This window comes from Sinohyriopsis cumingii, chromosome 17, assembly GCF_028554795.1.
Source record: "Sinohyriopsis cumingii isolate HCF-2022 chromosome 17, ASM2855479v2, whole genome shotgun sequence".
NCBI classification, from domain to species: domain Eukaryota; kingdom Metazoa; phylum Mollusca; class Bivalvia; order Unionida; family Unionidae; genus Sinohyriopsis; species Sinohyriopsis cumingii.
Genome location: NC_142977.1, coordinates 97,564,037 through 97,577,449, shown reverse-complemented (window position 1 = coordinate 97,577,449; position 13,413 = coordinate 97,564,037). Strand labels below are relative to the sequence as shown.

Here is a 13,413-nt window from a genome sequence, read left to right as displayed (position 1 = left end):
ACCACTGGGTACAGATAATACATGTATGGTCTGTTTGAGACCTCATACAGACAATACAAGTTGGTTGATTTTACTCTGCCACTATGAACTTATTCAAGACCCCATATATACAAGTAGAATGATTTTACTCTGCCAACTTGAACTTCCTACAGACCCCATACATACAGGTGGGGTGATTTTACTCTGCCATCCTGAACTTCCTACAGACCCCATACATACAAGTGGGGTGATTTTACTCTGCCAACCTGAACTTCCTACAGACCCCATACATACAAGTGGGGTGATTGTACTATGCCAACCTGAACTTCCTACAGACCCCATACATACAAGTGGGGTGATTGTACTATGCCAACCTGAACTTCCTACAGACCCCATACATACAAGTGGGATGATTTTACTCTGCCAACCTGAACTTCCTACAGACCCCATACATACAAGTGGGGTGATTTTACTCTGCCAACCTGAACTTCCTACAGACCCCATACATACAATACAAGTGGGGTGATTTTACTCTGCCAACCTGAACTTCCTACAGACCCCATACATACAAGTGGGGTGATTGTACTATGCCAACCTGAACTTCCTACAGACCCCATACATACAAGTGGGGTGATTTTACTCGGCCAACCTGAACTTCCTACAGACCCCATATTTACAATACAAGTGGGATGATTTTACTCTGCCAACCTGAACTTCCTACAAACCTCATACAAACAATACAAGTGGATGATTTTACTCGATAAGTGATCTTTTTTTACAGTCCCCACATGGACAATAAAAGCAGTGTGGTTTTTCTCTGCTAGCTTAAATGTCTTATTGACCCCATACAATACAAGTGGGGTGATTTTACTCTGCCAACCTGAACTTCCTACAGACCCCATATATACAATACAAGTGGGGTGATTTTACTCTGCCAACCTGAACTTCCTACAGACCCCATACAGACAATACAAGTGGGGTGATTTTACTCTGCCAACCTGAACTTCCTACAGACCCCATACATACAAGTGGGGTGATTTTACTCTGCCAACCTGAACTTCCTACAGACCCCATACATACAAGTGGGGTGATTTTACTCTGCCAACCTGAACTTCCTACAGACCACATACATACAATACAAGTGGGGTGATTTTACTCTGCCAACCTGAACTTCCTATAGACCCCATACATACAATACAAGTGGGATGATTTTACTCTGCCAACCTGAACTTCCTACAGACCCCATACATACAAGTGGGATGATTTTACTCTGCCAACCTGAACTTCCTACAGACCCCATACATACAAGTGGGGTGATTTTACTCTGCCAACCTGAACTTCCTACAGACCCCATACTTATTACTGCCTATATTCAGCTGTAATTAAAGAGAAAAAAACAACAATACATAGAGACAAAATCAGTCAATTACTGGGAATAAATAATTATTTATTTGATATCACTTTCAATAAGATTAAGGGCGGAGATGAAATTTACTGACCATTAAAGCAAACAATTAATCTGGCAAGAGTTAACTTATCATAAGACAAAATAAAAAAAGTTCAAAAATATTCATCTATGATATGTACTGAGCAAAATTCTCCAAGAAAACACAGTATACACTTCCTTACCAAAGGATATTTTTTTAGGACCACTAAAACTTGGACGATATATACAAAACATTCGACAGACCATGCTGATAAGGCCTTGACAGACTATGCAGATAAGGCCTTGACAGTCAATGCAGATTTGGCCTGTACAGACCATGATAATAAGGCCTTGATAGACCATGATAATAAGGCCTTGACAGACCATGATAATAAGGCCTTGGTAGACCATGATAATAAGGCCTTGACAGACCATGCAGATCAGTCACAGATAGGAAAATAGTAACTAGCAACTGATGAGATTTGGCAGATATGGCACCAATCCTTCCATCTAATGAGAGACATCTCTTCCCTGACTTCTGTCTCAACAAGCTGATGCTATTTAAGCACTGTTATTGCTAAATAAGTTAAAAGACACTGTTAACATCTTTTCTCACTTGGGAGGGTTGAATTTTGTAAGGTAGTGGATGTTCTCGTAACAAATGACTCGGTGACGTATTTGAAGAAGAATAAGAATGTGTTTACCATGATCTGTATCTTCCAGAACTCCTGATTCCTCTCATTTTCTAGCTGACAGTTCAGGGCCAGAACATCTGGTAGACTGTCAATCTTCTTAGTTTGATTCTGAAAGAGCAATGACCAAAATAAATGGTCTTAAAAAAACAACTGACACATCTCAATATTATATACAAGAAAACCTTTCAATCTTAAAAACAAATTCTGACACCCTTCAATCTTAAAAACAAATTCTGACACCTATTAATTTCATTAAGAAATAACTCTGATGCCTTTCAATATTATAAAAAAAAACAACTGACACCCTTTAATCTTGTATAAAAAAACCTCTAATACCTTTCAATCTTATAAACAAGAACTCTGACATGTTCAGGCTTATAAAAAAAACAACTATGACACCTTTCAATCTTATACAAAACAACTCTGACAACTTTTATGCTTATAAAAAAAACAACTGATACCATTCTATCTTAGAAAAACAACTCTGATGCCTTTCAGTCTAAAAATAAAACTGAGGCACCTTTCAATCTAAAAACCCATTTCTGGCACATTACAATCTTAAAAAGTAACTCTGACACCCTTCAATCTTATAAAAAAAACAACTCTGACATCTTTCAATTTTATTAAAAAAATAACTCTGACATCTTTCAATTTTATTAAAAAAATAACTCTGACACATTTCATTCTTATAAAAAAAACTCTTGACATCTTTCAATTTTATTAAAAACAATCACAACTCTCTTAGTTGGAGGACCTAAAGTTTATCAAATTTGTCACTTATCCACTGGTTTGAGAACAAAGTATAAAGATAACTTAAATCCGCAGAAGAATGAAGCTTGAATACTTCCATACAACCAACAAGATAACTGTCATCAGATTAATTCTGCAATGTCCGCATTGTCTGTATTCATTTTGATAATTCTCAGCTCAATTAACATTCTCAAAATAAAAATGAATATTAACTTACATAACTGAAATACTGAATTTCAGCAGTCTTCAAAACAATGGCAAGAAAGTATACATTTTTATTAAGGCAGGAAACCATTCATTTTCCAGTAGTTTTTTTTTCATATTGTTAACTCTATGAACTAACATTACTTTCCATGCAATACAAAACCTATGGATTCTGTTTTATATGCAAGCAGCAACAATATGTGTTAAAGACAGTAATTTTACTCAAAACAAAGCTAGCAGGTAATGATGCAAGAGGACACATGCAAACAGGGATACTTCTACCTAATGAATGAAAGAAGTAAAACAAGGGTCCATATGTGAAAACCTGCTTAGCATATGTGTGGCAAAAGGGTTACCAGATGGCCTGTTGTGATAACATATCAACTAGAAAATGTGTTAACCTCGTCAATGCCTGGCAGTCTGGCTTATCTACATAATATAACCCTAGACCTTGAATGATTTCCAAAGCAAATTATGGCAGACATAACTTTAATTAAATGCTTGGATATCAGCCAAAACATGTATGTTGTTTATACTGGGAATAATGTATTAATATACATTTTTATTACATAACCATTTAATCTTACATGCTTACAATATGAATGTTCTATCTATATTTCCAAATCAGTAATCCAGCCTGGAACTACTGAAGTTTCTTCTTTGATTTCTGCACGTAGATATTTTTAGATGCAGTGAATTGAACTTTAATAAATCCCAGTTCATTTTGAACTGCAATTAAACAGTAAAGCTAAAAATATTTAGAATGGGTAAAAGAAGGGTATACAATATGTACAAAACTGCATTCATGTTTTGTTCTAAATTTTGGGGAAAAACCTTGATTGTCTCAAAATTCTTCCCATAAATTCTATTATTAGAGTCTACTCATAGTATACAGACAGGAAAGATACAAATTTTTCATCTTTATGGGGAGGGATGGATTTGGGAGGTAGTGGAAGTTGAAATCCTGAGATCAGCAATGTCTTCAACTTTAAAACTACTGAATTCATTTAATAATGTTTATATGAAATTAGCACTCATTCAATATTTCTGTATCTAATATGCTACTCACATGTGGCTGATAGCTCTCACACACATTGCACCAGGCTTGTGTATTCTGTTCTATAGACAAACTATGCTCCAACACCTGGCTGAAGCTGAATTGTACTGGAGCTTTGTTAGGACCTGAGATATAAAGTACAAGGAAAAATTAATGTATCCATATAGTCATCAGATGAAAGTGTGTGTGTGTGTGTGTGTGTTTGGGATTTTTAACATAGCTTTAACAATTTTGCAGTCATGTCGCTTCGATGTCTGCAGTGTGAAAGTTTATAGTGATGTCTAGTACTGAGGCATCATGCCGTAGACATGTAGCATGATGTCCCTCCCAGTCACATTATCCTGCCACCAGGCCGACCAGTCCTAACACTAACCTCTTAATGCTGAGTGCCTAGCAGATGTTAGTTCCATTTATCAGATGAAAATAGAGTAAAGTAGTGTAAAGAAGTGAGAAGAGTAACATTCAATATTTATACTGGATAAAGCAAAGTTTACCAAGTCTGATTAAAATCAGAAATACAGTTTCTAAAGTCATAAGAAGTTCATCCAATCAGATGCAAGATCACTTCACTAATATGTGTAAATCTCAACAATAACAAAATTCATTATATATTTTTGATGATATAAGCCTATTTACCAAGTCTGATAAAAATCGGAGATGAAATAGTCACTGAAGTGTTGATGAGCTCAGTAGAATAATATACAAGATCAACTCATTAATATCCTGAAGACTAAAGTCTACATGTATTTTTATCAAATTGAAGCAAAAATCAGAATAGAGTCTAAGTGATAATAAGGACAGTCAATCTGATGCAAGATCACCTCAATTAATATCCAATCTTGATAATTACTGAACTCTTGAAAAATCTGTCATATCAAACTATATTATTGTCTCCTCAGCAAATCTGATGCAAAATTACCTCAATAATATGACATTCTGATCAAAGTCATCCGAGATCTCAAAGAAAAAAGCTCATATTCCAAGTTTTATCAAAACAGAATCAGGAATGCAAAGAGGTAACAAGCTAAACCAACCAAATTAAAGTTCACCTCATAAATGTGAGATTCTTGCTCATTTGTCAAATGCAAATGTTGTTGGCATTTAGTCTGTCTATATAATGGAAGGCTATGTTACTGAGAAGCTTATTTTTTAAATAAAGAAAGACTATGTTATCTGAAAGCTTTACTGTCTATACAATGGAAGGCTTAGTCATCTGGAAGCTTTTATCTGCAATTTTATTTTCAAGGAAGATCTTCATCCCAAAAGGTAAAATAGTTGAAAAGGCATACAACAGTTCTAGACAATTCTGTAATGGCCTTAGTTTTTGAGTCAGGCACGTCAGTTGCACCTGCATATACGTGTCGGGCTCTGCAAAGCAGCATCCTGTTATTGTTTTCAGCAGCATCCCAGAACAACTGATGTAATCAAGATTTTTTCACTCTAAAGTTCAAATTAATTCCCTGATTTGGTCATTCTTCCCTTTGCTTTGTTAACATCCAATGTTAATTCATAGTTTGTGATAGATCTAGAGTCATTGTAAAAGGTGGGGTCAGACCTACGGTTGTGGTGACCTCTACGACTCACATCTGCTATGCTTGATTACACTTCACTTAGAATGTACCAAGAAACAACAAACCAAATCTAAAATCTAAAATCGAATATTAGCAAGAAGAAAAACTGTTAATTGGTATGAGAACTATCAATCAAGGTTAAACTTCAGCTGAGATTCATCAAGCATAAACACAGAAATATAGCTGGAGAATGAGACTCAAAACCAATTGTATGCATCTTCAAAAGCACAGCACATGATACTACCTGCATTACCATGACTTTGATGGATCTTTGAATGGGATTCCAGCGATGACCAATTTGAGTTGTTTGAATCATGTACACTGAACATAACCCTGGTACCCTAGGTGGCCAAGTGGTGTAAAGTGCTCACCTCTGTCCACTTGGGTTTGAGTCTCGGGCTCAGCCAAAGTGGGTAGGTGAGAAAGCTTCCGGTAGCTTTCCCCTGGGTCAGTGATTCTTACTGGGGTTTTCCCGGGTTCTTCCACCAATTATACTGGCTGCCATGTATAGCCTAGCATGCACTGAAAAATAGCATTCAACCCCAAACAACAACTGAATACCCTATAACTTGCCACAACTAGAAAGCCAAATAAGTTACTTCATGGTCAATATCCCAATTTTAATGAACATTTATAAAACCATTATTCATAACTGTTTTGTTTAAGACTAGACGCTTCTAAATTTAAATCTTCATAAACAGGCTTACTTGAATTTCGGAGTAAAGTTGTAGTATCAGGCTTGAAAATTTTATGAATATTTGTATTTTTACCATGCAATACTATCATATGTGCAGAGATATAACAAACAGCTATTTATCATTAGATGAAGAGTTCTGGAGCAAGTATGGCATACACATTATTTCAGCAAAATGACTAAACAAATGAACTATTTGAATTTTTTGGGGTCCAAATTGATTTTCCTTACTGGTTATGTAAGTTTTCAAGGTGAAAAAAAAACTCAATGATTGCAGTGAAAATACTGAAAACTTTTTACCTCTGTGGAAGAGAAGAAAGTGAATATACCTTGAGGAGAGCAGTCTGGATAGCGTAGGTTTATCAGTGTAAGTTTAGTGTTCCTGCTCGTCTCCTGACCACACTTGCATGTCAGTGTAGAAACCTGGTCCAAACCAAAGAGATCTGTGATGATGGACTTCTCTGTCTCATTCCTGAAAAAAAATTCAACAATGGATGTATGCAAGGGATGAAATCAAATGGTATTCATCTCTTTAACCAAGGCTTGCATTATAATAATAATATGAGCATCTGATGACTTATTTATTACATTTTTCCCCGTGACAAAAAAAACAGATGGTAGTCATGCAATCATCTCAACTACACATGTTTTGGAGTTAGCATCTTTCCAGAATTTCAAACTCCTGAGTTTTTCATGTTTAAGCAAAAATAATCCAACTTAATCTTTATTGACAATATCTGATTCTTATTTATGCCCTTCACTCTTGTCAGGAGAATGTAAAGAGACTTCTTGGGACTCTTGCCAGAAAGCATTTTCACTCACAGATCTAGGTAAAGTTACTTTGGCTCCAGAGGTCCCTAGTTATAATGATAGTAGGAATGTTTGACCTAAGGTTGCATGCATCAACATTTTCAATGGAGTTGCCAGATCTCCCACTTTGTCATATCGCTATGATGTCTGCAGTGTGGCAGTTTATAGTGATGTCCAGCACTGGGGCATCATGCTGCAGACATGTAGCATGATGACCCACCCAGTCAGATCTCCACTTTTGTGCTCATGTTAGTTCTATGGTATTCCTTCATCAATTGAAATGTTATAAAATGTAATAGTCTAATTTTATAAAATGTATAACTGTCTAACTTTATAAAATATATTAGTCTAACTTTATAAAATATATTACTATCTAACTTTATAAAATGTAATACTAACTTTATAAAATGCATTACTGTCTAACTTTATAAAATGTAATACTAACTTTATAAAATGTTGTTGTTGTTGTTATGGGGTTTAACGCCATTTTTCAGCACAAGATAGGCTACACATGGCGGCCAGTATTAATGGTGGAGGAAGAACCAGGGAAAAGCCCGGAAAGAACCACCGACCCACGAGAAGCTACCGGCAAGCTTTCTCACATATCCACATTGACCGAGCCCGAGACTCGAACCCACGTAGACAGAGGTGAGATGGCAGTGATCCGTGACGGAGAGCGCTTTAGACCACTCGGCCACTCAGGGCCCCACTTTATAAAATGTATTACTGTCTAACTTTATCAAAGGTATTACTAACTTTATAAAATTTAATACTGTCTAACTTCTTAAACTATAATACTGTATTCTACATGCTATTTTTTACTTGTTTCAAGTGGGCCAGAAACAAGCCATTTTAGGAGCCCTTTTCCAACCAAAATTATCATTATACAGGTCAATGGTGATGTTCCCACTATCATATGACTTAAGGTGATCCAACTTCTTTTGACCAACATAACACATGACTCTTTGCTTATTGCTTGACCTACCTACCCCATATAAACAAAATTCAAAGTGTTTAGAACAATCATGTTTGAAATTGTGCTTCCCATCACAGAGTACTTACCAGTTTTTGATCAGCCTTAATGTCCCAATATATATCATTACAATACCAAACAAGGCCAAGTACTAGTGAGCATGTAAGTGGCCTAACAGCAAGTCTCACAGAATACATATGCATCCCAGGGCACTAAAACATTAAGATGATCAGGTTTGTAACATTTCTAATAGATCTTTTATTTTCTTTCATCATATTTGTCTCAGTAAACTGACGTTTTTTAATGAAATCCACTTGTTTAAAAATTTAAGCACTTTTCAAAGCCTGGTGAACATTTTAAAATACTTACCAGCATTCTCTGAAGCAAACCTCAAAGTAATTTATAAGTAGTACTGTTTTTAGTAATTGACATCATATGTAAAAAATCTTAGTCATTTATGCAATGAAGCTTTCTGTATAATTATCAAATTCTGAAGAAAAAAATTTGTTCAGAAGTCATTTAAAGGTGTTATAATTTTAGTAAAAGTGGCCACATTTGTTACCAGAGAGGAATCATTTATATATGACCTAAAAGCCATTCATGAAATAATACTTTAGGTACAGTTTGGTCAAATTCTGTTGAGCGGTTATTTTAAGTTGCTTAAAGGTAATCTAGTATTTAGTAATGACAAATCAACATTTTATATACACCTGAAAGCCCTTTATGTCAAAATATTGAAGGCAAAATTTGGTCAAATTCTGTTGCAGTTATTTTAAGTTGCTTAAGTTATCTAGTATTTAGTAATGGCAGATATGCAACATTTGTACACACCTGAAAGCCCTTTTTGTCAGGATGCCATCAAATTTGTTAAAATCTGCCAAGAAGTTTTTAAAATCTAAGATCTTTTTGCTGTCATGTGCTTCAAGCCATTTTTCAGTACATGATAAACTATAAAAACCTGGGAAAACACAGGGAAGAACCACTGACCCATGGGAAGCTACTGGCAAGCGTGACAGTTTATAGTGATGTCTAGGACTGGGGCATTATGCTGCAGACATGTAGCATGATGTCCTGCCCAGTCACATTATCCTGATACAAGGCCAACCTGTCCTAACATTAACCCTTTATTGCTGAGTGCCTAACAAGGCAGCTGTAAGTACCAATTTTTATAAGTCTTTGGTATTAATCGGCTGGGGTTTGTACCCACAACATCCCACATCTGAGGCGGACGCTCTAACCACTAGGCCGTCGAAGCGATCCATCAGGCAAGTTAAAAAGTGAAATGTCATTGAATCATATTCCTGAGTGATACCCTGTGATATTGGAAAACTCGATAGCACTAAAGTGGCTTGAGCAAGACTGTGCACATGAAGTTATGTGTGCTACATTTTCCCACAATTCTTTAAAATGTTACATTTGGTTCATTTATGATATTCCTATTTGCTGTTGGTAACTTACACTGTTTTTTCCTCCTGCACAGGATGAATGGGAATTTCAACATTATGAGGACTCTCCTCTCGTTGTTCTTTCTTCTCCTTCTCCTCTCTCTCCTTTTTCTTGCTCTTCTTTTTCTTTTTCTTTGACTTCGATGATGAAGACGATGAGGTTTCCAAGTTTTTTTCATCAGCCACTGTGACTCCACTTGAAGATGTGATATCTGGTGCTGCTGCCTGCAGTGGTTTCTCCTCCTCTACAGGCACTGTTATTTTGGTGCAGGTTTCCTGAGCCAGAAAATATTCATTTAGACTTGCACTCTTTATAATGCCATCAACAAGGCCACCACTTAACAATGCTTATACCTGCAAAATTTACCATGATGCATGCTGGATGACTTTCAAAGACTAATATACAAGTTTTATATTTATGTAAACTGCTTGATAACCAGAATCTATCAGAAGACTGACACCTACAGCTGTACCTATATCTCACTATCTGCTCACATGCTGTATTGTGTGCATGTTTTGGATTTTTAATGTAGCTTTAAAAAAATTTCAGCTATGTTGCTAAAATGTCTGCAGTGTGATAGTTTATAGTGAGGTCTTGCATTGGAGCATCATGCTGCAGACAAGCAGCATCATGTCCCACCCAGTTACATTATCCTGACACCAGGCCACCCACTAACCTCCTAATGCTGCGCACCAAGCAAGGCAGCTGCTAGTACCATTTTTATAAGTCTTTGGTACGACTTGGCTAGAGTTCGAACCTGATACCTCCCACATCTGAGACGGACACTCTAACGACTTGACCACTGTATTGAACCTACCATATATACATCCTTACAAGTTGGGCCCAATTGCAAACAACCTAGTCATATAATGTGTTCACAAATCACGATCTATGTTGTTTTGTTTCTGAAATTAGACCTAACAAACTGCATAGACCTAGACCTATATATGTATATAAAATGTCCTGGGTATTTTGCAATTCATTTTTGGAGTAAATACTTTGAACACTCAAGGTAAATTGTAAACTTATAAATTCCTCCCCCCCCCCACATTAATGACAAACAATATGCAATTATCTGAAAAATTCAGTAAGAACCTTAATTCAGGGGATATCAAAATCATGGTGGGCAAAAAATAAAATGCTCAGTTCAAACAATGTTTACATCTGCCTTAAGGAAGTGGGGGGAGATGGCGTAACAACTATGCAAAGAAAATGCATAAATAAAATAAATAAAAAGCCAAAGCTCAACAATAAAATTAAACTTTAAATTGTCACTTTGTGTTCTATGGAAATAAATTTAAATTTTTAATTTTACTCAGCTTGTTGGTTTCAAAATAAACAAAAGTTGTCCCAGTTAACTGTAAAAATATGCTAGAACTGGACTGAAGAGAAATTGTCATGTGCAAAATGAAAATTGATATGTTTGAAGGAAAATATTCCAAAAGACACTAGAAACAGTGGCAAATGTCCATGGATGCATTTAACAGCATTAAAAGAAGAAGATACTCTGAATAACAGAAAACACAAAGGTATCAAACTGGAATTATGTTTGTTCTAGACCCTCCAATTATTAATAGAAGGCGGGTATTTATCATGGACTGTCGACAAGCACCTGAAAAAGTGAAAGCAATGTAATAATAACAGGTGATGTGTTACTTATATTAAAATTAAGTTTTGAATTGTAAGGAAAGAAAAAAATGCAAACATGGAAACTTACTGAATGAATCTGTTGATGAATGAATCGCTGCCAACTTTGAATGAGATGACCCAGGTTAACCCTCTGTAATATTTCTTCAGACTCGCCCAAGATGAGACTAAGTGCTGAAGCCTCAGGCAAAGTGCGGAAAGCACGAAGAAAGTTACTGGCCTAAAAAATGAAACATAACAATATAATAGTCCATATAATAAAATATCATAGATAAATGATATAAAAGAACTCTGTTCATGTAACACAAATCTAACACCGTCATGCCCAAGAAACTGACTTAATTGTAAACTTTTGACTGTATGCATGTGTGGAAGACAAAGACAATGCCATGTGTCCCAACCACATTTGTGCAGCTTGAAAATATGCTAGCTCAACAAAATAAAATATATAAAATGCAAAGACAAAGAGAAACAAGCAAATTCAATGAAATTATGTTCCCCACCAACTATAGCATGGTCATCAAGTACAGTGTCTATTTTGGATTTTAATGTTGCTTTAACACTTTTTCAGTCATATCACTATGATGTCTGCAGTGTGGCAATTTATAGTGATGTCTAGCACTGGGGCATCATGCCACAGACATGTAGCATGATGTTCCACCCAGTCACATTATCCTGGCACCAGGCCAACCAGTCCTAATATTAGCCTCTTAATGGTGAATGCCTAGTGAGGCAGCTGTTAGTACCATTTTTCTTAATAAGTCTTTGGTATGACTTGGCTGGGGTTCGAACCCACAATCTCCCATGTCTGAGATGGATGCTCTAACCTCTAGGCCACCCAGATCAACAAAACAAAATATATAAAATGCAAAGACAATTAAAGAGAAACAAGCAAATTCAATGAAATTATGTTCCCCACCAACTGTGGCATGATCATCAAGTACAGAATGATGAAATCTGAATATGACTCTTGTACACTGAGTTGTTGAGATACTGAGCAGACACGGAAAGTAATAAAGTTTCATGGATTTGTCTCAAAATGGCATTAGAGTAAAGTGTACAAATGGGGATGAAAATGATCACTTACTATGAGCTTGAAGACAGAAACTGTGATACCAGAACTGTGATACCACTGTTTATACCAGAACCTCAAACAGATTTCATGACACAAAGTAGAAACAAAAACAACCATAATGTAATAGATCTGTGACCTTGAACTTGAAGATAGAGCCCCAATGGGGAAATGCAAAACATTTTCTAGTAACAAAAAACAAATATATTAAAGTTCATCCATTTATCTTGACAGCATATAGTGAGAGCTAAATGGGAAAATGTTATTGAAACATGAAATATTTATTCAGGGACCTTGACTCTGAAAAGAGGCATGTAATACAATATATACAAAAAAACCAGCTACATGTAATAAGTTATAAGTATACCACCTATAATCTCTATATCTCTAATGGCTTTTTAAACACTACTGAAAGAAAACGATAACAAAATTTAAAATATCAAGCTACAACCTTGAGCCTAAAAATAGGATACCCAACATGCTATGCAAAACACCTTCTAAAAATAATTTCTACATGTATATCAAGTTTAATTTATTATTTGCAAATGACTTCGATATTAATGAGCAAAAAAGGAAAGTGTGCCAGAAAAATGTAAAATACTGAGTCATGACCTCCACCTTGACGATTGTACCCCCAAAGCACTGCACAAAACACATTCTAATGATGATCTGCAAGTTTAACGCATTTCATCGCTTAATCTCAATCAGCTATCACGCCATATACAGGAATTGAAAGTATTACAGAAAACTAAAAATACTGAACCATGACCTAGATATTAAAGATAAGACTCCAAAACATGGTACATGTCCAACTAATAACAATGAATGAGTGCATGAGTGTGTGTTTTTTCGATTCTGATTGTAGCTTTAACATTTTTTCAGTCATATCACTACAGTGTCTGAAGTGTGGCAGTTATAGTGATGTCTAGCACTGGGGCATCATGCTGCAGACATGTGGCATCATGTCCCAACCTGTCACATTATCCTGACACCAGACTGACCAGTCCTAACACTAACCACTTAATGCTGAGCACCAAGAAAGGTAGCTGCTTGTACCATTTTAATAAGTCTTTAGTATGACTTGGCCGG

The 13,413-nt window shown here is 35.9% G+C and overlaps 1 protein-coding gene across 2 annotated transcripts in view; it reads right to left on the bottom strand.

Moving 5' to 3' along the window:
• LOC149779505 (PAN2-PAN3 deadenylation complex catalytic subunit PAN2-like) overlaps window positions 1-13,413 on the bottom strand; it is a 141,814-nt gene that overhangs the window by 35,521 nt on the left and 92,880 nt on the right. For both annotated transcript variants that reach the window (XM_089940204.1, XM_089940205.1), the window contains exons 15-19: window positions 11,323-11,472; window positions 9,618-9,880; window positions 6,706-6,848; window positions 4,124-4,236; window positions 2,110-2,208 (exon numbers count right to left, since the gene is read on the bottom strand). In XM_089940204.1, the coding sequence (XP_089796330.1) occupies window positions 2,110-2,208; window positions 4,124-4,236; window positions 6,706-6,848; window positions 9,618-9,880; window positions 11,323-11,472 (768 nt within the window). The remainder of the gene's footprint in view (window positions 1-2,109; window positions 2,209-4,123; window positions 4,237-6,705; window positions 6,849-9,617; window positions 9,881-11,322; window positions 11,473-13,413) is intronic.